The 26164-nt window shown below is 48.0% G+C and overlaps 1 protein-coding gene across 2 annotated transcripts in view; it reads left to right on the plus strand.

Annotated features, from left to right (window-relative positions):
• The window catches only part of acsf3 (acyl-CoA synthetase family member 3), a 37809-nt gene extending 12859 nt beyond the window's left edge, over window positions 1–24950 (plus strand). For both annotated transcript variants that reach the window (XM_080528164.1, XM_080528163.1), the window contains exons 6-10: window positions 5258–5355; window positions 6895–7021; window positions 22110–22244; window positions 22416–22527; window positions 24705–24950. In XM_080528164.1, the coding sequence (XP_080384290.1) occupies window positions 5258–5355; window positions 6895–7021; window positions 22110–22244; window positions 22416–22527; window positions 24705–24822 (590 nt within the window). In that variant the 3' untranslated portion in view covers window positions 24823–24950. The remainder of the gene's footprint in view (window positions 1–5257; window positions 5356–6894; window positions 7022–22109; window positions 22245–22415; window positions 22528–24704) is intronic.
• Window positions 24951–26164: the final 1214 nt, after the last annotated feature.

Consider the following 26164-nt stretch of genomic DNA (forward strand, 5'->3'; position numbering starts at 1 on the left):
CTCTGTTAAAACATTTTGGGGGGGGAACCCCCCAGACCCCCTTTACGCTATCCTAGTGTTTCACTTTTGTAAAGCACAATACGTTTGCATTCGGTTGTATGCATATGTGCTACGGCTTATGTATTTGTAGCCTACTATTTTGATAGTAGGCTAATATATAGACACTTACAGCATTGTATATATATATGTTGCCTTCATTATAAGGCTTATATAAGGCTTTACATTTTTTGCGGCTTCGTTTTTTTGTTTTTTGGTCCAATATGGCTCTTTCAACATTTAAGGTTGCCGACCCCTGCACTAGAGTATTAATGACACCAGCTCCAGTCGTTTTTGCTCACGCTAGTATGTCTCCACCATACTTTATTAATGAACAATGTTGTCGTATTGTGTCGTAAATGTTTTTTCTAAAGTAATATTGTGAATAATGTAGAACATGAAAATGGAGATATCGCACAACCCTAACACACAAACACTTATGCATGCACGCAAAAAGCACACCTACAAACACACACACACACATACACACACACACGCACACACACACACACACACACTCACACACACACACACACACACACACACACACACACACACTCACACACACACACACACAAACATAACATGGACCATATTGTTTACTTTATGCTGCGCATAACCACACACAACTCTAAATTACCATGAAGCAAGCGTATCTCTCTGTCTCTCAGGGCACAGCATGCAGACAGTGGGAAGTGTGTTTCACAGCGTTGTGGGACTGTGCCCTTACGCTGTCTGACACCTCTGTCTCCGCCGTCTCAGGTACACGCTGTTGATTAGACAATTTCTGTCTCCTTTACCCCATCCCGACTGGTGTCGTATCAAAGCGGCGCCATTTTGTTGTCGCTACCTCTGTCTCCAGGTGACTTGGGGGCGGCTATGTTCCTTCTCTTTGTCTTCTCTCGTTGTCTTTTGAACCGGGGAGCTTCAAAGCGGCGTTCTGACAAGCCAGGCTAATTTGTCTGTCAGCGGGCGCCCCGGCTAGCACGTTCTCTGTTATTGTTAGCGTAGCGTTTGAAAATAAAGAAGCAGGTTATATTCTAATCCTCGGAGGTGATTATTAAGAACAGCTCCGAGACGTCTTTCTGCGGTCGTATCGACGTTCCTGCGGCGGTCTATGACACACTCGCGGAAGTGAGACTCGCTCTGCCGTCTCCTCGTTCTAAAGTAGGTTAAAACAAATCAATAGTCGACCGCAGAGCCTCTCAGAAAATAACTCTCCACTTTCCTCTCAGAAAGCACTTCAGAACAGTAGTCAACTCAATTCCAGTCTACACTTAATGCAGCACGATCAGTCATCCAGTTTTTATCGAGAATTTATTCATGAAAATCTATTAATGACGCGATAATCTATTAACTCGTTTATATCGGCTGTATTTGTGGGAGATACATGAGAGAATGGATAGTGATGTTTTGGGTGCGTGGCTTTGGCTGCAGTGTGTTTGGGAGGGGTACACACACACCCTAATGGCGCAATCCCTTGGTTAGTTTTTTTTTGCCAAATACTGAAACTGTTGAAAGGGCTGGGGTAAGGACCACTCTCACATTATCTTGGTGCTAAGGATTAACTGTCCATGATAAATTATGGTTTTAAACATATTTCAAACGAGCTCCACATTATACATTTATAGTCAAACAACCTTATATTGTGTTAAGGTAAGACAGACATTAATAAGTTATATTCTTTGAGAATTAATGGGTATATGAATCATGAATTTAAATTGCCACTGACCAGCAGATAAAAATCACTGTTGTGCCTATAAAGCACTTTCTCTTTCTTACTCTTTGTCTCTCTGTCTCATTATCTCACTCTCTTTATCTATTCATCTCCATCTCCATTTTTTTTTCTTCTTCTTCTTTTGTTTCCCCCCCCCCTGCTAACACCCACCCTGGCAGAAGACCCCCGTGTCCCCTTCTAGCACTATGACTTTGAGCACCCCCCCACCCCTCCTTCATTCACACCCACTCACCCCCTCCCCCTCTGTCCAGATCCCCAGCCCCCACCCTTAATCGTTCCACTTTCTCCCCCTTCCCCCCACCCCTCCTTTCTCCCCTCTCCCCCCACCGCCTCCTCCTCCTCCTCCTCCTCCTCCTCCTCCTCCTCCCTCTCTGTTTCAGCCGGTCGGGTGAGGGAGGTGTCAGTAGGGCTCCAGGGGGCGCTGTCAGCTCCCCGGGGCGGCCCAGTGGAGAGCAGGGAGAGCATGACGGCTGATGCATTATGCATGAGGATCGGGGGGGCTTGGTGCAGAGCGGCGCGGCACCAAGGCTCTGCTCCTCTCTCTCTCTCTCTCTCTCTCTCTCTCTCTTCCTCTCCTCTCTTCTGCCTCTCCCCCCCCCTCCCCCCTCCCCTCCCCTCCTCTCCCTCTCTTCCTGGCTGGGCTCATTTGGAGGCTCTGGCATGGCTGCTGCTGCTGCTGCTGCCTTAATTAGGAGTTCAGATGTGCACACTGATGGAGTCTTGTTAATGGACCTCTGTGCAGTCAGGGGACCCATTGTGTCTCTGACAGGGCTGTCGCCACAGGGCTGGCCACATTCCGCTACACACTACACACACACACACACACACACACACACACACACACACACACATACCCACCCACACACACACACACACGCACACACACACACACACTCACTCACTTACACACACATGTACTCTCACGCGCACACACACACACACACATGCACTCTCACGCACACACACACACACACACACACACACACAGACCCACGCACACACACTCTTGTTCAACTACGCAGTTACAGTATATCCATTCAGTTGCCAAGCTCTGCTTACTAGACGTGGTGACGAGGCCAGTGGTAAAGGACACCAGCTTGGTGATGATGATGTGGTTCTGGTTGTGGTTAATTAATTCTGCTGAGGGTGGCTGCTGTGTGTGTGTGTGTGTGTGTGTGTGTGTGTGTGTGTGTGTGTGTGCGTGTCTGTGTCACACATCAACTCATCATTACCTGTCACTCTGGACCCTCTTCAGTTTGCGTACCGCCCCAATAGATCCACAGATCATCGCCTACGCCTCGCACACTGCCCTCTCCCGCCTGGACAAGAGGGACACCTACGCGAGAATGCCGTTCGTCGACTACAGCTCAGCATTCAACACCACGGTCCCCTCGAAGCTCGTCACCAAGCTCAGGAACCTGGGTCTCAACACTTCACTGTGTAATTGGATCCTGGACTTTCTGACAGGTAGACCCCCAGGTGGTGAAGGTAGGCAGCATCACCTCCTCCACTCTGACTGTCGTCTGTGTGACCACGCACGGCTCCAACTCAACTCACCCAAGTTTGCTGATGATGACACCACTGTGGTTGGCTTGATCACTAGAAAATGATGAGTCAGCTTACAGGGAAGAGGTAAGAGCCCTGGAGGACTGGTGCCAGGATAGCAACCTCTCCCTGAACATCAGCAAAACTAAGGAGCTGATCGTGGACTTCAGGAGGAAGAAGAAGAAGGGGTGGGGCGGGGGGGGGGGGGGCGGGGGGGAACAAGGCCCCCAGCCGGAGGTGCAGTGGAGAGAGTCAGCAGCTTCATGTTCTTTGGTGTCCACATCATGGTCACCCCCTCCCCCCTTCTACCCACAGAATGCTCACCTGCACACTTGACATTATTGTGCATTATTGCACTACTACTATTATAACGTATGAGTATATTATTATAATGTATTGTTGACTTGCTGATTGTTACTGACTGTTGTTGTTGAGCGAGGAGCGTGATCCCAAAGCATTTCACTATGTCAATTCTGGCTGTACGTGACAAATACTATTTGATTCGATTTGTGTGTCTGTGTGTGCACACATGCGTGTGTGCCCGTGCTTGTGTATATACGTACTTGCTTGTGCAATATTGACGTATTGGGGTCATTATCTCTGCAATATTTCTATCATTCTAAAAACTCCAAGTCAATTGTTAAGCTGTTGCGACAGAGTGCAGCCTCATCTCCTGGAGCCATCCCATCCACACACCCTAAGCCTTTTTTATCATCCCCCCCCTGGTCTTTATATTCTTGCCTTTGCTCTTTGAAACGGCACTCAATCTCAGTTCTCCGTAAAGTACACTGACTTGAATGTTACATGCCTCAGAAAGATGTCTGCGGCCTCCCCGTACGGAGAGATGGAGAAGAGGGGCAGAGAGGGAGAGAAAGAAAGATTGCCTGAGCTCGAGTTTAAATGGATTTCGGTGACTTTGTGATTGAGGGGGAGAAAGCTGCCTTTTATCATCCCATCGTTTGCAGCTTTTTTTTCAGCCAGTGTCGAGGGTTGGTACAGAGGACACGCAGCGATTACCCAGCACACTGGGGCTCACCCCTCGGAGAAAAACAAGGACGGAGAGACTGAGACGGACACCACCTTCTCACAGACAACATGCCTTTAACGAGTTGGAGTGGATAGGAGTTGGCTAGCCTTGGGTGGGACATGGCTCAGAAACCGATTAAACGTCCCCAGATGGTAGATGTTAAGTGGGATCCTTGGGACGACCCTACCCTTAAGCCTCTTACCTTTACCCTTACCTTAACCAGAACCTGTGTCCCTATCCCTTTCCGTAACTGCTTTAAATATATTCCGTCAGAGTTGGGCCGTCCCAAGGATCCCAGTTAGCGTTTCCCATCCACCGATGGCAGGTTGTTTCTTTGTCCATCGGCTGATAAAGTGTGTTTGATTGACATTGCCAATCAAGGCTAAAGTGGATCAGATCAATATGAAGTAAAGCAGAGAGGTAATGTTTTAGTCACGGCTCGGCTGTTCTGCTCTTTATTGGGAGAGCAGTGGCCTGTGAAATGACACGGCCCCCACCATGTCACTGTGTCAGAGACAGACCTGTACTGATGGTGTCCACACACACACACACACACACACATACACACATTCACACACACATACACATTCTCTCTCTGTCTCGTTCAGTTACACAGTTACAGTATATCCATTCAGTTGCTGTGTGTGTGTGTGTGTGTGTGTGTTTGTGTGTGTGTGTGTGTGTGTGTGTGTGTGTGTGTGCATATGCGCGCGCCCTTGCATATGCCGGTGTTTGGGTAGGGTGAAAAAGAGGGAGATTATCATTTGATGGTTGTATTTTTGTGTTGTTTGTATTGTCATTTCCGTTTGATCCTAAACCCTTCATTTGAGTGTTGACGGTGTAATTGGTCCCAGTGTGAGTAGCCGAGGCTACAGTGTAGGTGTTTACCATGGTTACATGTGTTTGTGCAGGTGCAGTCGGACTCCCTCTTCCAGGTGTGGAGGTTCGCATCGTCATGACAAACTCTATCAGCACCACTATCGTCGAGGGCAACAGCAGAGAAACTCAGGTAAGGGGAGGGGACAGAGCTAGCTTGCTGACATGGCAGACGTACACTCCCTGGACGCTTCTGTTACCATGGCTGCGTTCGTAAATTCACTCTGAGAGCGCCGGAGCGCACACTGGGTTCAACGTCAGAAAGGGGCCGAGTCATTTGATTGGACAAGAGGCGTTCCATGAGTGCTGATCAGATTCCAGAGCGAATTTACGAACGCAGCAAAAGAGGGGAGTAAGTTAATGTGCACTTTTTCACCCCCTATAATGTTATGAAAGCATCGGGTTGGTAAAAGAATGGGTCAAAGTGACCCACCACCCTCTACCTTCACCAAGCCCATACTTTTAGAGTGAACAAGTGCTCATTTGGGGTAGAAGGTTAGAGAATGGGACAGCAGCCAGGGTCTGTCTTACCTCCACAACCAGGGTCTGTCTGACCTCCACAACCAGGTCTGTCTTACCTCCACAACCAGGTCTGTCTTACCTCCACAACCAGGTCTGTCTTACCTCCACAACCAGGGTCTGTCTTACCTCCACAACCAGGGTCTGTCTTACCTCCACAACCAGGGTCTGTCTGACCCTCCACAACCAGGGTCTGTCTTCCCTCCACAACCAGGGTCTGTCTTACCTCCACAACCAGGGTCTGTCTTACCTCCACAACCAGGGTCTGTCTGACCCTCCACAACCAGGGTCTGTCTTACCTCCACAACCAGGGTCTGTCTTACCTCCACAACCAGGGTCTGTCTTACCTCCACAACCAGGGTCTGTCTGACCCTCCACAACCAGGGTCTGTCTTACCTCCACAACCAGGGTCTGTCTTACCTCCACAACCAGGGTCTGTCTGACCCTCCACAACCAGGGTCTGTCTTACTTCCACAACCAGGGTCTGTCTTACTTCCACAACCAGGGTCTGTCTGACCTCCACAACCAGGGTCTGTCTTACCTCCACAACCAGGGTCTGTCTTACCTCCACAACCAGGGTCTGTCTGACCTCCACAACCAGGTCTGTCTTACCTCCACAACCAGGTCTGTCTTACCTCCACAACCAGGTCTGTCTTACCTCCACAACCAGGGTCTGTCTTACCTCCACAACCAGGTCTGTCTTACCTCCACAACCAGGGTCTGTCTTACCTCCACAACCAGGGTCTGTTTTCAGATTCAGATTCAGATTCAGATTCAGATTCAGATAACGTTTATTGCCATTATGCTTGACACATATAGGAATTTGCTTTGGCATTACAGAAGGTGCATTTATGCTTTTTTCACATACAGTATATATGAACAAAACAAGTACAATACAAATGCAAAAACAGGACAACACAGGACAGACAGTGCATGGATAGTGCTGTAAATAAAGTGCAGTGCAGAGTTATTCAAGGTCTAGTGCATGTTCAGTCCTGGGCAGACTTGGAGGCGGGGGGAGGGGGAAGCCAGAGTCATTTAGCAGCCTGGCGGCTGAGGGGAAGAAACTGAGCCTGTGGCGGGCCTTCAGTGCCTTAGGCAGCCGCAACCTGTCTTACCCACCACAGCCATGGCTCTGGCCTTGTGTCCGTAGGTCCGTCCAGGTTTGGAGGGGAAGGAAGGAGAGCTGATGGTACGCGGAGCGACCGTCTTCAAGGAGTATTGGAACAAACCCCAGGAAACCAGGGATTCCTTCACCGCTGACGGCTGGTTCAAGACAGGTACATTATTATCTCCCATTTCAAGGCTCAAATAACAAATGTCACATACTTGAGCTGCGCTTCATGTAGTTTGCCTGGTGCAATGGAATAGTCCAAGCTTTGTGCAAACTTTTCAAGCGAATCGAGCAACCTTCGATACTCATATAATACCGGGTATTTCTATTTGACATTCTGCTCAGCTGGTATTTATTTAAGAAGGTCATGGAGATCTTGGTCATAATCAGGTTCAAGGAGATCTTTGCGGGCTCATAATCTTGGACCAGTGGCGAGATTGAAAAAGGGAGCATATTTCACACGAGCAACATATAATAGAATAGGTCTGCGATGGGCACACACTGTCACCCACCCACTCTACTTACCTTCTACTTAACTTTTCTACTTTCCATTCTCTCCCCACATCACATGGGGAGGCCTACACACACACACACACACACACACACACACACACACACACACACACACGCACACACAAAGCACACTGTCAGAAAGAATTGTTGTCACATCCTCTGTTTCCTCAACGAAGGGGCTGTATTTAAACATTGTCAGTAACAGAAAATCTCCAGCCCCCGGTCCTGATGATAAATGTAGTATGTGTGTGTTTTTGGTGCTGTGAGGCATTTTTTCCCCCTCCCTAAGTGGTTGTGACTCCTCTGGGTTTGGGGGAGAGGAGAGGAGTGGAGCAGAGAGGAGAGGAGTGGAGCAGTGCAGTAGAGCTGTCAGTGGTGGATGAGAGGAGGCCCTCTCTCTGGCCCCCAAGGAACCTCAATTCACAAGAGCACTGCAGGGAGGGTGTTGGGGCGGGGGGGGGGGTGGGGGGGGAGTGATATAGACATGGAAAGGGGTTCAAGGATGGAAGGAAGAGGGCCAGACATGGGATTGGGAAGAGGGGGTGGGGGGGAGTGCCAGGGAAGCGTTGAGAGAGAGATAGAGAGGGGGAATGCAGAAGGAGGACAGAGAGGGAGAGAGAGGGGGATGGAGAGCCAGGAGGGAGCTGGCAGGGTGGAGTGGGTTTAATTGGCTTTAAGGGCTGGAAGGACAGAGTTCCAGTGCGCCGCACGCTGCTGTCACACTCCATTAGAGCCACTGGCCGGATAATGAGAGCCAGCGCAATCAGCTCCCAGCAGACCAGCCAGTCTCCCAGAAGGCCAGGCAGTCTCCCAGAAGGCCAGGCAGTCTCCCAGAAGGCCAGGCAGTCTCCCAGCAGACCAGGCAGTCTCCCAGAAGACCATCCAGTCTCCCAACAGACCATCCAGTCTCCCAGCAGAGCAGCCAGTCTCCCAGCAGAGCAGCCAGTCTCCCAGCAGAGCAGCCAGTCTCCCAGCAGAGCAGCCAGTCTCCCAGGCACATATACACATATGCCTCCCTGTCTGCACAATCATACTCACACATACATACACACACACACACACACACACACCATGCCTGCCTGCACACACACACACCTCCCCCATTGCTCCCTAACCCCCACCCCCAGCACCACAGGAAACCTTCCTCCTTCAGTAGCACTTCTCCCTCGCTCCCTCCCGCTCCCTCCCTCCCTCTCCCTCCCTCCCTCCCGACAACAGTGAGCCTGTCAGATGGTGCACTCTTGTTTACTGTTTACTGTTTTGTCAAAACCGTCATAATACCGGACGTTTTTATTTATTTATTTATTTATTATTATTTTTAACATCACAACGTCATCAATTGCTATATATAATAAACGCCTTAAGACTGTTTGGTTGAAGATGCTATGAAAGTGATTTTTGTAAACAATGTCAAATAAATAACCTGTCAAAAAATACTATTTAGAAGCAATCATAATCGCGTGTCATGTGACAGCTTCTCCTCAGAACGGAGAATCAGAAAAGGTTATGGTGAGCGCAAGCTTGGTCCCCCCCCCAAAAAATTTGGAAGCATTTCGGGATTTTGACCGAATGACGAGAGCAAGCCAGCAAATCTGGACGAGGTTGTGAGTAAGATTTACATGAAGAAGGTGAAAGAGGAGCGAGCAGAATGAGAGATGACTGCCTATTGTCGCAAGCCTGTAAGTGACGGATCCCCTTCTCTGGTGGAAATCAAATGGCCAATATCGAAAGCCAGCTGCTTTCCACTGATGTTTAGAAAATAGCATGGTTTTTGTCAATACCGTCATAAAACCGTTATAAATTGCTATATATACACTGAACAAAAATATATAAACACTTTAGTTTTTGCTCCAATTTTTCATGAGTTGAAATTAAAGACCTAAGACTATGTACACAAAAGGCCTATTTCTCTCAAATTGTGTTCACAAATTTGTTTAAATCTGTGTTAGTGAGCACTTCTCCTTTGCCAAAATAATCCGTCCACCTGACAGGTGTGGCATATCCAGATGCTGATTAGACAGTATGATTATTGCACAGATGTGCCTTAGGCTGGTCACAATAAACGGCCACTCTAAAATGTGCAGTTTTATCACACATCACAATGCCACAGATGTTGCAAGTTTTGAGGGAGCGTGCCATTGGCAGGAATGTCCACCAGAGCTGTTGCCGGTGAATTGAATGTTCATTTCTCTACCATAAGCCGTCTCCAAAGTCTTTTCAGAGAATTCCGAGAATTGCAATTGGAAACGACTTTTGGGACGGCTTATGGTAGAGAAATGAACATTCAATTCACCGGCAACAGCTCTGGTGGACATTCCTGGAGTCAACATGCCAATTGCACGCTGCCTCAAAACTTGCAACTGGGACAAATTAGACTATGGCGGGCTGCCACAGTCTAGGTAATTAATGAGAGACATTGAATGAATGAATGAATGGTCTTTATTGTCATTAATACAGTACAGGTACCATACAACGACATTTAGGAGGGGGGGCTCCCCTGGTGCTAGGAAAAAAATACTAAAACAAGAAGGGAAAAGAGCTGGTTTACATAAATAAAGGCTATATACACTATCCACTATACTATACTACTATACTATACAAATAAAACACTGTGCTGTACTCTATGCTATGCTATAAATATCCTAACATTTCCTATCTCTGAACCTTATCATAAGTTATGTACACGAGGGTTGTCATATTGCACATAGTATTATTGCACATTCATTTAAAGTGTCGCAGTTTGCAGGTTTGAAATGTTCACATGTTGTATTTCAGTATTGCACTTATGATTACAATCTAGTAGCTGCCATCAAATTGTCTAGATTGTCCAGGGCCTAGAACCTACGCCTTGCCTTCCTTAGTTGGGTTTGCTCCCTTCTAGGCCACAGTTAAAGTGATATTTGTCCAGTCGTACTGCAAGGCATGATTGCCTGTGTATGAGGTAGGTAAAATGCTGACTATTCAACTTTTTTTCCTGCCAATATTAATGTAAAGATTTATGTAATGACAGGTCCACGTTAGTGATGGGGTGGATGAGAGATGTCAGGAGGGAACTGGCTACGGCTAAGCAACTCTATCGATCCATTCACTCTGCATTGGCAGCACTCTTCACAATACTATATCAAGGTCCAATGTATGGTTCTTTGTCACTCAATGTGAGTGGTAAGGTGGGGGGTGAGGACATGGGGGGTGGGGTGGGGGTGGGGGGGGGTTAGAGGCAGAGTGACTACTACAACTTACACTTACTACCAACTTCCCCTCTCACACTCTACACTTTTCACTCTCACACCTGCTCCCTCTATTACGCTCTCCTCTCCCCACTCCCCCTTTCTTCACTCTCACCTGAGCTGGCTGTCTCTCACCATGTCGAGTATGAACTTCCTCACCCTCTTCTTTCATTTGACCCTCAGAGAAAAAGAGAGAGAGAAAAAAAGAGAGGAAAAGAGAGGGAGAGTTCAGAAGATCAATATGGTCCCTGTTTGCCCGCCGGTGTCTTGGATTGCGTACGTGTGGCCCAGTGCAGCATGACTGGCACCTCTATGGATAAGCTGTCACCCTCTCTCGAGTGCTCACTTTCTGCTCATCTCCACACGACGTTTGTTCCCATTGATTTCCCTCACTTCCCTTTGTGTGTTGACTCTCTCGCTCTGCCCCATCTCTGCCGCTCTCCCACTACTACTCTGTTTCAGCTATCTGTGTCTGCGGGTTACCGGGAGAACAAACGGAGACCGATGTGTCAGTCTCCTTAACTGACCTAGAGCACCCACACCCACCCAGAAGTCCGGGAACATTGAATCCAGATAAAAAAAAGTACCCTGCGTTGTGTTCAATCCTGCACCCCTCTTCAGATAGTCCCATCCTAAACTCATTGGGACCAGGTTCCTTCTTAGGGAAGTCGGGGGAAATCCTCTGCAGAAAGTAGCTACAAAGGGCTGAAAACCCGTTTGAATTGAGTGACGCCTCGCAACATGTTTAACCAATCAAATACCTTACTCACCTCTGCAAAATTGTCCTACCCGATGCACATGACTACAAGCAAACATTCTACGGACATGTCGGGGGAGAGTTCTTGGAATGTAAACATCCAATTAAATAGCTAGCTCATTCTCCCGTCGCTCAATCCAGTTCAGTCCATAGCAGGACCGCTAATCAAAAACTCTCCAACCCTCCAAAAGAGGTGTTGTGATTTAGAGGTACGGCTCCGTGAGACTAGTGCCACCCTGATTGAGGGATGACATTTCAAGCCAAAAGTAAACCTAATGTCTCACGTTTATATGATATTTGGTTGACATATGTTCTGTCAGAAGTTATCAAACTAAGAAATCAAATCTAATTAGTGAACAAAATGAAGATGATACAGAATCGTCATATAGCGTGGATCAAAAACGAATGACCTGCCAACGTCTAGCCTGGACCTCCCAGTGGGGTTAGAACACTTACCTCTCAACAGACTCTCACCAGGTCTGCTCAATGCCAACAGTGCTGACAACCACATAGCGTTAGGAACACTGCCAAGTTCTCCCATCGGCGTGGCTTCATAAGGAACGCTGTGGATCTTTATCGTCGACTCGCCGTCTTCTTCTCAGGCTGTGCCTCCTGCCTGAGTATCCAACTCTGAGATATCGACTGCTGTGGTCACATTTGGTTTTCCGCTCACCAGTGTTTGTCTGCAGGCTGCGTTGGTTATGGCTAATAAGGTTCCAGTAGCGCCAGCGCAGCCCTTAAGACTGGCCGGCGTAAACAAGGCCATTAGTTTTATTAGCATTAGCGCTTCACAGAGATAGAGAGGGAGAAAAAAAAAGAGAGACAGAGAGAGAGAGACTGGGAGAAGTGGGGTTCAGCTGGTCTCCACCGCTCTAGCAGGACAGCTCGCCTCCTTTCCCGGAATGGATTATGCGCAGAAAAACAATAAATAAATAAATATATAAATAAATAAAGACGGCCGGGGCGGGAAAGGCATTAGCAATTTTCCAAATGCTGCGTGCACATACTTATGAATAATGGAGGCATCCTAAAAGTTGCCAGTGCTCGGGTAAGCACTGTTTGGGGACTGCACATTAGCCATGCTGCTCGTAAATAACAGGGCTGGTTGGATGTGCGGGCCACTAGAGATAGAGGGGAGAATGTTAACTAGGTAGAGCTCAGCTCACCTCTGTCAGAGACCAGGGTGAATGTTAACTAGGTAGAGCTCAGCTCATCTCTGTCAGAGACCAGGGTGAATGTTAACTAGAATTGCTGAGCGGGGTCTCAGCTGATCTCTCTATCAGAGATGGCGGGGGGGGCGGGGCGGGGGGGATATTAACTAGGAGAAGAGAGGAGAGTGTTACAGAGATGAGTGAAGACCGCAGCAGCACTTTAACAGAACCATACCCATTATCACACACACGTTCATAGGAGATCACAGGCTCGTGATAAAGCATACCAGAGGTGGTGATTTGTGTGTGTGCGTGGGTGTGAGGGGGGAGTGTCTGTGAGTGCAATGATGGTCGTCTCGTTAGCTGGTTGTATGTTTCAGCTGTTTCTGTTTACTTTCTGTGTTCCTTGTGTTCTGTGGCGCAACTTTGGCCAATTGACTTTGTGTGTGGGTTTTTCCTGTGGAGGATTTACTATCTGGTTTGTCCCGTGTAGTGCGGACGTGTGTGTTAAGCATAGGTGTGTTATGCTGGACATAAGTCAGTACAACTGTGTGTGCTTTGTGCTTTGCTGTCAGTGTTAACCTCAGTGCTTAGGTGAGCCTGAGGTCTGCAGGGTATACAGAAGGCACTGGGGCTTATTTCCCAGGGAGCCATCACCAGTGATTTGAGAATTGCTTCATTGCTCCCAGCTGTGTTCTCCTCCCCCGTGACTCCCTCCCTCCCTCCCTCCCTCCCCAATGTCACATTTCACCTCCGGTCCCAATGAGCTCACCCTCCAATGTCACATTTCTCATCTCAGACTTGCCACCCACCACCAACCATCTTCCCCAGTGTTCCATTCCCCCGTCGGTTAGATCCACACGCCTCCTCCCATGACGTTTACCTGTCAAGGTGTTGCCAAATGACACCCTGTGTGTACCCAAACCCTGTGGTACAGGTACGGCTTAGTTCTAAGGTTTTTTTATGGTTCGCGAAATACGTAAAAATAAGTACGAAATACTATAATCTGACTGTGTTGTTGTATTTTAGTCTTTAACCAGCCTCAAGAATATAAAGACTGGTGACGGACCGAATCCATTCAGTGACCTGCTCTACTTTGTCAGAAGTGACAGTGATCATTGATTTTGCAGTAGCCTGGACGTGCGTGCTGCATTGGAGAGATGGACGGAGGCTGTCGGGAGAAGGGCGCACGCTGCGTATGTTCTGAGCCAGGCTCTGGGCCTGACGGGAGAGAAGACTGAAGGGGTTGAGGGGTGGAGAGGGGGGAGATAGGATGGAGAGACCAGGCTAGCGTCTGGTAGTGGTAAAAGGTAAACGGACTGACTTAGGCCCAATCCCGATTCTCTTTTCTACCCCTATGGCTCGTTTTCGAGTGTCACTCGATTCGAAGGCAAGGCCTTCGAATACGTCACAAGCCCTACCCCTTGAAATCAAAGCCCTATGAATTGGGACAACCCTTCACGGCGCCTACGTCATCACGCGGTACGGTTGACGCGTTGTGTTGCCGGCGAATTCTCACATCTCGCAATGCCTTCTTCAGCTGTGTTTATTTCTGTTGCGTGTGCTATAAGCATCTATTTTCGTTTGTTATCAACACACTGTAGTGTTTAGACGTTCCTTTTTTAGTCTCTTCCGTCAGCGATGTCTTTTTTGTGGACATCGCAATAATGACAATGAATTTAATGACAATGAATGACTCCAACCAAAACAACCAGTCCATCAATAGTCATAAAGCGTTGTCCAAAAATCACGTTACCAAGCGCCTTTCTCAGAACAATTCGTCGTCTAGAATCCAAAAATCAATCCATCATAGTGGTGGTCAAAAACGTAGAAAGAGGATCTCTTGGGGACGCGGCCACATTTGCCTGTGAAGGAGAGATGACAAATAAGCGGAAACATTTCTCAGTAGAGTCGAACGGTGATATATCATCATCCTTTACGCGTATCCTTAACTGTAGTTACATTTCGCGTGTCATATGCCATTAGACATGGAAATATGTCAATGCGCGGCTGTCATGCACAAATCAGCTTGTAACGTTAGACACACAGCACACAGCACATCGGCATAATAACGTTTTGTTGTTGTTGTGCTTGTTATAAAGAAAAGGTCTATAATGCATTGAAATGACATTAGTACAACAGACATTAGACATCAGACATGGAAATGTCAATGCGCGGCTGTCATGCACAAATCAGCTTGTAACGTTAGACACACAGCACATCGGCATGATAACGTTTTGTTGTTGTTGTGCTTGTTATAAAGAAAAGGTCTATAATGCATTGAAATGAATGATACAACCCATTAATAATATTACACAATAACAACTGCTCGGATTAGATTGCGGGTGGAAATAGGTCAAAATGCGCATCATGTACAAGTCAGCCGAACGTTTGATAGATAACTTTACATATGTGTACCATCATCCGCTGTCAAACGCCACAGGTAATAATTGATTTATGACTGTACATCTCTGAAATGCTCGACTGTCATGCAGCGTTGCGTTACTGTAACGTTAGACACAGCACCGACATAAAAGCGATTTTTGGGTTATGCGTGTTATAAATAAAAGGTCTATAATGCATTGTAATGACATTAAACTAAGACAATAAGATGGTTATCATAATTTTTCAAATCTTTATTAATAAGTAATTACAGAGAATTAAAATGACATTTCCGCATTGAATAGAGCGACATAAGATTTCTGTAGATGATTCGCAATGCATCCTGGTATCAAGGGGTAGCGTACCGTTAGCCCTTCGAAGCTAGTCTGGTCCTGAAATCCCTCGAAACGAAGTAATAGTTAGCCCTCCCCCTTACCCCTAGCCCTCGACGAAATATGAATTGAGACAGCCCTCGCCCTAAACGTGAACGCGCAAATCGAGCCATAGGGGTGAAAACGAAGGGCTAGGGGTGAATTGGGATTGGGCCTTATATAGCGCCTTATTCAAAACCGCTTGACAACGGCCTCTCATTCACCCATTCACACACACATTCACACACCACTGGCGGCAAGCTACCATGCAAGGCGCCGGCCCGCTCATTGGGAGCAATTTGGCGTTCAGTGTCTTGCCCAAGGACACCTCGACATGTGGCCAGCCAGGCTTCGAACTATTGAGCTGCCGACCTCGCGATCATTAGACGGCGGCTCTACCTCCCGCGCCACGGCCGCCCCAGTAAGTAGTGTCAGTAAGTGTGTTGCGCTGGAAGCTCCCGACCGCCTCACAGTTGCATGCAAACTCGACTCAACTTAGTTAGTAGATGGCATCTCCCATGGAGGTTATCAATCGTCACGTTTTTTTCTTGTTTTTTTTCTTTTACTCGCTTTTCTCGCCGGCAAGTAAGCCGGCATCCCCACCAAAGCAACATTAACATAAAGCAATTCTCCCCCTTAATTGCATTGTATTAAACAAATGAGATCAGTCATCCAAGTGCGAGGCGCTCCCCTCGTACGATATTAATTACGAGTAAAAAAGAAAAAAAAAAGAAAAAGAAAAAAGTTTAAGGATGATGAATAACATCAGAGTGGCTGATTTCTGTCAGCGGTTGTCTGTTATTCATCCTCATTAGCGGTTCCATTTAGCCACCCGGGTTCTAATGTAGCCATTAATATTCATGTATCTTGAGTGTTTACTGTTGTTCTTCAAGAGTGATGATGGCTTATGAGCAGACCCCGGTTCACCCACCACAGATCAGGTCCTCTGCTCAGTGTGCTAGTACCGGTAGACGTTGTTACAGTACCGCACTGTAGAGCTGTTGTAGGATCTCCATGACAACGCCCATGGACGCCCGCCTCGCGTGTCTGCCGACGGAGGGAGGACATGACGTCCTCTGACTTGTTTTTAGCGATTCTTTTCTTTCTCTTCCGATCGTCCCCGTCTCCCTCTCCACCTGGAGCGCTAGCCTGCAGCTGACGAGAGTGTGTGTGACGTCGGACGTGGCCTTTGTCATATGTCACACTCTGCCCTTTCCAAAGCTGTCCTTCACCACCTCCCACAGTCTGTACCTTGAGCTCCCCCCAAAGTGTGTGTGTGTGTGTGTGTGTGTGTTTTAGGTGTGTGTGTGTGTGTGTGTGTGTAACAAATTGTTTCCAGGATGTCAAAATGCACTGTTAGTATTTATGTCCTTTAGAATTGTACTTTGTATGTGGACATAAATAAAGCATTTTGTGTGTGCGTGTGTGCGTGCCTGTGCCTGTCTCTGTGTGTGTGTGTGTGTGTGTCTGTGTGTGTGTGTGTGTTTTTGGTGTCTGTGTGTCTGTGTCTGTGTGTGTGTTTTTGGTGTGTGTGTCTGTGTCTGTGTGTGTGTTTTTGGTGTGTGTGTGTGTGTGTCTGTGTGTGTTTTAAGAATGCCCAGGCTCTTGTCAGTGGCAAGGCCAGTCTCCAAAGCATCACTGAGGAGAGACAGAGGCGACACACTCCAGCCAGCCAGACACCCCGGGCCCTGGAGCAGCTTAGAGGCACATTATCTCACACCACAGCAAACGGGCCTGCTAATGTCTCCCGTCCTCTGGAACTTTCTGTGCATTCCATCCATCTATTCGTCCCTCCTTTTTTTTTTTTACGTGCTGCTGTGTGCCTTCATTTTTCCTTAATGCCCAAGAACGAGATGAAAGCCCAGTGCAATTAGGCTTCTTATCGTTTTAATTAAGAAAGCCACTCGTCCATATCTGCCTCCTCCGCCACAACAGTCAAAAAGTGTGTATGTGTGTGTGTGTGTCCTAGTAACACGCTTCCCAACACACACCCTCCCTCTTCTATCAGTCTGTTCTCCAATCACTATTCCCACCGGGCCCTTGCTCTGAACACGCTCTGTTCCTCCTTATTTTTCCACTTCCTCAAAGATGCAAGGTCACGACCTCCGCCACCGTCCAGTGAGCATCGAGTCTTCTTCAATGCCGAAGAACGTCGTCCGTATGTTTGTTTTTTAATCGACGTTTGGGTAACACGTCTGTAGCTTAGAACCTCCACGCCCCTCAACGCACACACACGCACGCACACACGCACACACACACACACACACACACACACACACACACACACACATAAACACAAACAGCCATCATTGAGGAGTAAAGAGGGGTGGTTTTAAAAAGCTATGCATATATTCCCCCACACCCCACTGCTTATCTGTGGTGATGTAAAACACGCTGTCGTTCTCCTGTGCCATTTCCATGAGAACAGAACAGGCCCACACGGCTGTGACCAAATTATTCCTCACCCTTCGTTTGTTTGGTTTTTTTCCTCCCTAAAAAATCAAGAGAAAGGGGGGAGAGAGAAACAGTAAATACACTATAACCGCTGTACAACCAGTCCCCTCCTCCCCTCCCCTCCCCTCCTCCCTCCTCTTCTTCTCCTCCTCCCCACCACCTCCCTCCCTCCATCCCCCCTCCCCCCCCCCTCGTGCCCCTGCCTATCAGTGCAGAGCAGTGGTCTGTGAAGAAATTCCCAATATCTAAATTTACACACTGTATCAATCTTGTTTAATAGACTGGAAAGCTTATAGCTCCGGCACGGTGCCGGGAGAGAGGGCAGTGGTGATAAATTGCGCCGTCCCCGCGACAGCCGCCCGTGATGTATAATGAAATATTTATGATTTATCCCGGCTAATAAACTGAAATGAAGTGCGTGATGTATGGGAACAGATGGGCCCCTCTATTGATGCTGTGTGAGAGAGCGCGAGAGGGAGAGGGAGAGAGAGAGAGAGGGTGAGAGAGAGGCATTAGGCAGAGGAGGGCACTAGAAAGATAGAGAGAGAGAGAGAGAGAGAGAGAGAGAGAGAGAGAGAGAGAGTGGGTAGGAGAGGAAGAAACATTGTAGAAAGAGAGGGAGAGGGCAATGGGAGAGAAAAAGACAGGCAGAAAGAGGAGAGAGGGGGGGAGAACAATGGGATAAAGGGGAGAACGGAGGAGAGTGGAGGAGGTTCACTGTAAGGCCCAATCCCAATTCACTCCCTTGGCCCTCCATTTTAGTCCTACCCCTCCGTTTTGTGCGTTAACGTGTATGGGGTAGGGTATCCCAATTCTTGTTGGCATGTAGTTTCTCCAGTAAAATAAATAAATAAATAAAATAAAAGTTTTTAGTAGAAGGCGATAGGGAGAAGGTTTTTCCTTCTATCAGTGGCCCCGGGCCCGAGCTAGATTACTCTTCCTGCAACGAATGGTGGATTGCTGATTCACATGCTTAGTATTCAAATGTATTGATTGTAAGTCGCTTTGGAATAAGGCGTCTGCTAAATGCCAAAAATGTAAATGTAAATGTAAATGTAGGGGTAGGGTCAAGTGATAGGGCTACATCGCCCTCCAAACTGATTTTTTTCCGATGCACACACCATACTGTACAGAGTTACAAACGGGGTGTTATGTGAAATCCCAGAATGCCTTGCGAATCATCGGCAAGATAGTGGCAAACTCACAAGTGAGGAAGAAAACCTTAAATGTCATTATTTTCTTAGTGAATAAAGATTGAAAGAATTATGAGAACCGTCGTGTCGTCTTCGTTTAATGACATTTCAATGTATTATAGACCTTTTCTTTATAACAAGCATCATAAAAACATCGCTAGCTATCTAACGTTACAACAATATTTCAAGGCTGAATTGTGCATGACAGTCCTGCATTTTGACAAATTTCCATGTCACATTTCCCCCCTTTGATGGCATATGAAATGTAACTACATTTCAGCCGCGAAGTTGTTGCACTTGTTACCACACCTCTAATATCAATGCAGACTAGCAGAACAGAACACCGCTATTCTGTCATGAACTGGCCTGGTAATGAAACATTTGTATTTATTTTTTTAATATGTTTGATCGATTGATAACGTGAAACTTAAGTTGTGAACGCATCGCAAGTGTTCATGCTTTTCTATGATACTACTGACGGATACGGGTCTTGAATGGTTATCCCATTACATAGGGGAAGATTTTCAACCACTACCCCTTGTAACTCTGTTCCGAAGGGGCTAGCCGAAACGAGTGGCACTCCAAAATGAGGGGTAGTGGTAAAAATGAGAAATGGGATTAGGCCTAAGTATCAATTCCATTCCCTATTCCATTCCATGCATTACAATGAGCCCGTACTCACGATTTCTATCTTCACCAGCCTCCACTGGTGTGTACATTAAAACCACACTCTTAATATTTGCGTACCATCAACCCTGTCGTCGTGGGCCTCCAACAGAAATGTCAACAATAAAGCAAATGTCGAACCCCATAACACATGTCACATATGAATATGAAGTCCATGACCTGAATTACCTTTTTGGTGAGGTGAAAGTCATCAGAAAAGTGATTTTATTTTACGATACAAGTGTTCAGGTTTGAAGTGAGACTGCGGGTCATACAGAGGTTCTCTTGGTCGGCTGCCCTCTGTGATGGAGGGAGTCTGACAGGGTGACCTTGTGGAAGTATCACCTGCACCAACCACTTGTCCCTCACCAGACACAACCCACCAGTACCAAGCCAGGCCGCAACACAGCCCCCCACTTAACCCCTTGCACGCACACGCACACATACACATGCACACACACACACACACGACACACACACACACACACACACGACACACACACACACACACACACACTCACACACAAAGCCTTCACAGTGCCTCCCCCCTACCTCAGCTGGGCACTCACACTCAGTAATGATCCAACAGGACTCTCTACACCTTCCCCCCCCCCCCCCAGTCCCACACGCATCCACAATGACCCACTTCCCCTGCTCATCATCCTCCCAGCCCCAGCTGAGCCCCTCACACTCAATAACCAGGCCCCACACCTGGCTGTCTCCACCCCCCCCCCCAGCCCCCCAGCCCTCCGCCCCTCACTCCTCTCCTCACACCAAGGCTGCCTGGCTCTGTCTGTCTGCCTGACTGACTGACCTCCTACCCTCTGGATCTCTCCCTCAGTGTGACTCCCCCTTCCCCCCCCCCTACCCCCTACCACCACACACACACACACACACACACACACACACACAGTTGCAGCACTTGGGTGTCCTGCGTAGCCGTGCTGTGTGGCTCCCAGCTCCAGTGTGACAGACAGACAGTGTGCCCAGGTCCTCTCCCCCCCCCCCCCCCCCCCCCCCCTGGGGCAGGCCTGATAGGTGGGAGACATCTCCACTCAGGGACGTGCTACCTCGTGACCAGGTGTCGGGTGGCCTGGAAGTCAGCCTGGTCAGGTGACCGGGCGGTGTTCCAACGGATGTTTTTGTATGTGCGAGTGTGAGGAGTGTGGGGAGTATATATATATACAGTATATATATATATATATATATATATACAGTTTATATTTATCTGTTTGTATACTGTATCTGTCAGTGTACGTTCTTTGGGTGTTTATTTGTTCCAGTGTGTGTGTATGTATGTGTGTGCGTGCATGCGTGCGTGCGTGCGCGGATCTGTGTGTGTGTTTCTGTCTGTCTGCCTGTGCGTGTGCATGTGCGTGTGTGTGTGTGTTGTGCCACTAAGACCGCCCGACACCTGAGCTGAGCTGTGTGCTGCTGATCAGTGCGTGGGGGAGGTAATTAAGGGGAGCTCCAGCTGAGCAGCTCTCAGCTATTTGCCCAGGAGATAGAGGCAGAGCAGGTTCAATACTGGTTATTATTAGCCCTGACAGGGGACTGACTGCGTGAGCAGCCCAGCGTACGTGTGTAGGGTGGGGGGGAGGAGGGAGGAGGGAGGGGGGGGCAGGCAGGCAGGCAGAGAACCCTGGATATCTGGGTATTATTGCCGTCCGTCTGCTGATTTGTGGAGATCTCAGCAGCTCTAGATCTAGGCGGCCATGTTGGATGGTCTTCCACAATCTCGCAGGAAATCAACCCTAAGCCGCTGATGATGCACTCTCGGAGATTAGCAAGTGTTTGATCGATAGAAGCGACAATTCCACCTAGCCTATCCACACTAGGGCCACATTTAGAGACTAGCGTCTTGCTTCTATCCCGTCTCTCTGCTGCGTCTGTATCGGTGTTCTGTCCAAGTGAGTATGAGTATGCTCCGGTCTGGTCAGGGTCTGGTCCACCACTTCAGTACGACCAGTGTTATTGAGTGTACAGTCAGTGTGGACCTTCTTTCTGGAAGGGGATTATCAAACAGCTCTGGCTCCCACCACTCCTGATCTCCAACGCCCAATTGTAGTCGACTGTATTGTTGTTGTTGTTGTTGTTGTGTTGGTTTGTTTGGGATGTTTTCTTGGAGCTGCAATGGCAACAGGTGTTGTGGAATAGTCCGCTTGTGGAACAGTCCGTCATTCTGAATCTCCTGCTCGTTTGGTTCTTTTTTTTGCATGGATAGTACGACGTCACGCCCGTCAGGCTACCTCATTATCATACTGGAGGAAGGAAGAAAGAAAGAAAGAGAGAGAGAAATGAATGAATGAAAAATATTTGAATACATGCAGTTATGCCGAGAGAAAAACAGTAATCATCAATGTTTTCTGTATTTATTTCTATAGATATTTTCGTATTTCCTCACTTGTGTTTTTATTCATGCATGTATAGATATTTATTTATTTGTGTGTGTGTGTGTGTGTGTGTGTGTGTGTGTGTGTGTGTGTGTGTGTGTGTGTGTGTGTGTGTGCGTGTGCGTGCGTGTCTCTCTCTCTCCATAGGGGACACAGCCGTGTATAAGGATGGGGTCTACTGGATCATGGGCCGCACCTCCGTAGACATCATCAAGAGCGGAGGCTACAAAATAAGCGCCCTCGAGGTGGAGCGCCACCTGCTGGCCCACCCAGACATCACAGGTAGCTTGGTTTTGTTTTCGATCACAGGTGAACCATCCATGGCTCGTCAATACTGATCGGTTGCGTTTGAAAAGCGAGAATTTTACCCTGGGGTAGATTACCATATGGAGTTGATTGGTTGGGGTTTCCAGGAGGTTTATCCTAACGTGTGGTCCTCCGGTCTGCCCTCAGACGTGGCAGTCATCGGGGCGCGGGACGCCACCTGGGGACAGAAGGTGACAGCGGTGTTGCAGCTGAGGAAGGGGCGGAGCCTGACCCTGCCAGAGCTGAAGGCCTGGGCCAGGTAACACACATTACTGAAGAAGCCCTTATCTCCTCAGGCATCCATCCATCCATCCATCCATCTATCCATCCATCCATCCATCTATCCAACCATCCAACCATCCAGTCAGGAAGACATTAACTCTCAGTTCCCCAAGGAGTCATTCAAACCGCTTTATAGTTACTGCTCCTGAAGCAATAGCAAGTGTACTGAGAGAGAGAGAGATGGGGGGGGGGGGGAGGGGAGAGAGAGAGGGAGGGGGGGAGAGAGAATACACTCATTTAACTGAAAGATCCAAGGGCAGATGTGGACTGATGAGGGGAGGAAAGAGGGAGGGAGGAGGAGAAGAAAAAGAAAGAGAGGGCGATGGAGGAAGTGTGATGGAGGAGTCTTTGTTGCTGTCTTCTGTCTTTTTTTTTCTTCTTCTTCTTCTAAATGTCACTGGTGTTTTTCTTGCCTCCAACACAGACACTGGCAGGAGACACATGTCCCTTACTGTAGACTGGCTCAGAGCATATCTCTCCCGCTCTTTTCCTCCCCTCTGTCTCTCTCTCTCCCCCTCCTTTCCTCTCCTCCTCCTTTCCCCTCTTTCTCTCTCTCTTTGCCCCTTTCTCTCTTTTTCTCTCTCTCTCTCTCTCCATCCCTCTTTTCCTTCCCCTTATTTTCCTCCTCCCTCTCTCTTGTGCTGTCATTTTTCTGTTTCCCTATTCCATGCTCTATTCCTCCATCTGTCTCTCATTCCCTCCATCCTTCTCTGCCCCCGCCTTGCACCGGCTCTCCCTCAGCCTCCTCCCCTGAATGTGTTGTGTTTGTGTGTGTGTGTGTGTGTGTGTGTGTGTGCGTGTATTTGTGTACAGCGTGTGTGTGTGTGTGTGTGTGTGTGTGTGTGTGTGTGTGTGTGTGCATGCGTGTAGGTTGTCAGTAAACAGCCGTGTGGCAGGGCTCTGGGCTCCATATGGCGCGGGGGCGCGGGGCCCAACTGCTGTGCCCTGCTGGTCCTGCATGGTGGATTAGCAGCACTGCAGCGCCACTGAACTCACCCTCCTCACCCACCCTCCTCACCCACGGGTGCAGCCTGAGGACGGGCCGTGGCAGCACACAGCCCAGGAAGGGCCAGGGGGAGGGAGGGAGGGAGGGAGACATAAGCAAGAGCATGGATGCTCACTCCTCAGTGCCCTGGCTTCAGCTGTCAGTCTTTATCTGTGTCACGCGATGTGTTCCTCACTAGCTTGCGCGCACACACACACACACACACACACACACACACACACACACAAGCAGGTCCTTAGAGAGTTGGGTGCATACGGACATGAACAAGCCCCATTAGAGAGAGAGAGAGAGAGAGAGAGAGAGAGAGAGAGAGAGAGAGAGAGAGAGAGAGAGAGAGAGAGAGAGAGAGGAGAGAAGAGAGAGAGAGAGAGAGAAGAGAGAGAGAGAGAGAGAGAGAGAGAGAGAGAGATGAGAGAGACGAGAGAGAGAGAGAGGAGAGAGAGAGGAGAGAGAGGAGAGAGAGAGAGAGAGAGAGAGAGCGAGCAGCTCAGAGACACATCTGCTACAAGGGACAGAAAAAGCATGATTTATTATTATTCTCCAAAATAAAATAAAATATACGATAATAAAAAATAAAATAAAAACCTCCAGGCCACAAGACTCAACATAACAACCATGCATTCAAAATGGAAAAAACATTTAATTAGCTCTGCCTTCTGTTTTTGCCTTTATTATTTGTTTTTATTTCACACTGATTATATTGTTTTGTATTAACCAAATAGGAGATGTCTTGAAGCAGTGTCTGAGTGATATTACTGGGAGGAGAGGCTCTCTGGAGCATGAAGGACATTCCCTTATCTCTCCCACTGAACCACCACAGGCTCTGCCTTTGTTCCAGTGAATTAGTTGTTGTGTACATATGCTAGAACTCTCTCTCCCTCTTCTGTATGTGTGTGTGTGTGTGTGTGTGTGTGTGTGTGTGTTTGTTTGTTTGTTTGTCTGTGTGTGTGTGTGTGTGTGTGTGTGTGTGTGTGTGTGTGTGTGTGTGTGCGTGCGTGCGTGTGTGCGTGCGCGTGTGCGTGTGCGTGTGCGTGTGCGCGTGCGCGTGCGTGTGTGTGTTTGTTTGTTTGTTTGTTTGCCATGTTTGACCATGTTTGACCCTGTTTGACCGTGTTTGACCTGTGTCCTTCTCCCCTGGTGTGTTCCAGAGAGCACATGCCCTCCTACACCATCCCTACGGGCCTGGTCCTGGTGGAGGAGATGCCCAGGAACCAGATGGGCAAAGTCAACAAGAAACAACTGCTCAAACACTTCTTCCCCAGCTAGGAGAGCCTTTCCTGTTCCACAATGTCACTTCCTGCCACGCCACGAGGCACGCCCATAAGAGAAGGGACCCTTATGAGTCCCTCATAGGCAGTACAGCACCATGGAGGAGGAGCCCAGTGACTGTGACTAGTGACTGACCTACCACACCGTTGGCAGCAAGGTGTCTGGGGAAGAATAGTGAGGCCTTCATTTAGGACTAGAACTAAAGCATTTGGGCCTCACACAACAAGCTTTGACTTACAGTGGGGAAATAAGTATTCAACACATGAAAAAAAAATATATTATTCAACATATTTCCATTGCAGCGATTCACATGAAATGTAGACCAGACATTCGTATTAACTTGATAAAACTACACAGCTAAAGAAGTTGTAACACTCCGATCCATAAAAAAGTAATGTGCAATAAAGGGAAATGACACAGGAAAGAAGTATTGAACACGCTAGCTGAAATGTATTTAATACTTGCCGGAGAAGCCTTTGTTTCCAATGACAGCTTCAAGACACTTCCTGTACGAAAACAAAAAACTAATCTCTCCCAGTGATCGGGTGGGATTTTGGCCCATTCTTCAACACAGTCTTTAAATCTTGAAGATTCCGGGGGGCCCGCTGGTGAATCTTGATCTTCAGCTCCTTCCATAAATGTTCCATTGGATTTAAGTCTGGCGATTGACGAGGCCAGTCCAACACCTTTATCTTCTTCCTCTTGAACCAATGGAGAGTCTCCTTTGCAGTATGTTTTGGATCGTTGTCCTGCTGGAAGATCCGTCCACATCTCATCCTCATCCTTCTGGTGGATGGCAACAGATTCTTCTCAAGAATTTCCCGGTACATGGCTCCATTCATCTTCCCTTCGATAATTTGGATTCCACCAGTACCATTTGAAGAGAAACATTCCCCATAACATGATGCTTCCACCTCCGAACTTCACTGTAGGTATGGTATCTTAAGGATCATATGCAGAGCTATTTCTCCTCCAAACGTGGCACGTCATATTCAAACAAGCTTCAACATGCCTTTTCTTCAGTAATGGAGTCTTCTGGGGTGATCGTGAATGGAGACTGTGGCGATGGAGTGCATTGCCTATTGTTTTCTTTATGACAACTGTACCCGCTGCTTCCAGGTCTTTCTTCGGCTCTGCTGGAGTGGTCCTTGGCTCTTGGTCTACTCTTCTGACTAACTTTCTGACTGTCAGGTCAGAAATCTTGCGAGGAGCTCCTGGCAGGTTGATGGTTGAGTGATGTTCCTTCCACTCGCGGATAACGGCCCCAATGGTACATTTAGGAGTTGACTATGCTGCTCAACAATCTTGTTTTTAAGGTCTTGGGAGAGCTCTTTGCCTC

The sequence above is a fragment of the Nansenia antarctica genome, assembly GCF_963989245.1.
Source record: "Nansenia antarctica genome assembly, chromosome: 4".
In the NCBI taxonomy this organism is placed as follows: Eukaryota; Metazoa; Chordata; class Actinopteri; order Argentiniformes; family Microstomatidae; genus Nansenia; species Nansenia antarctica.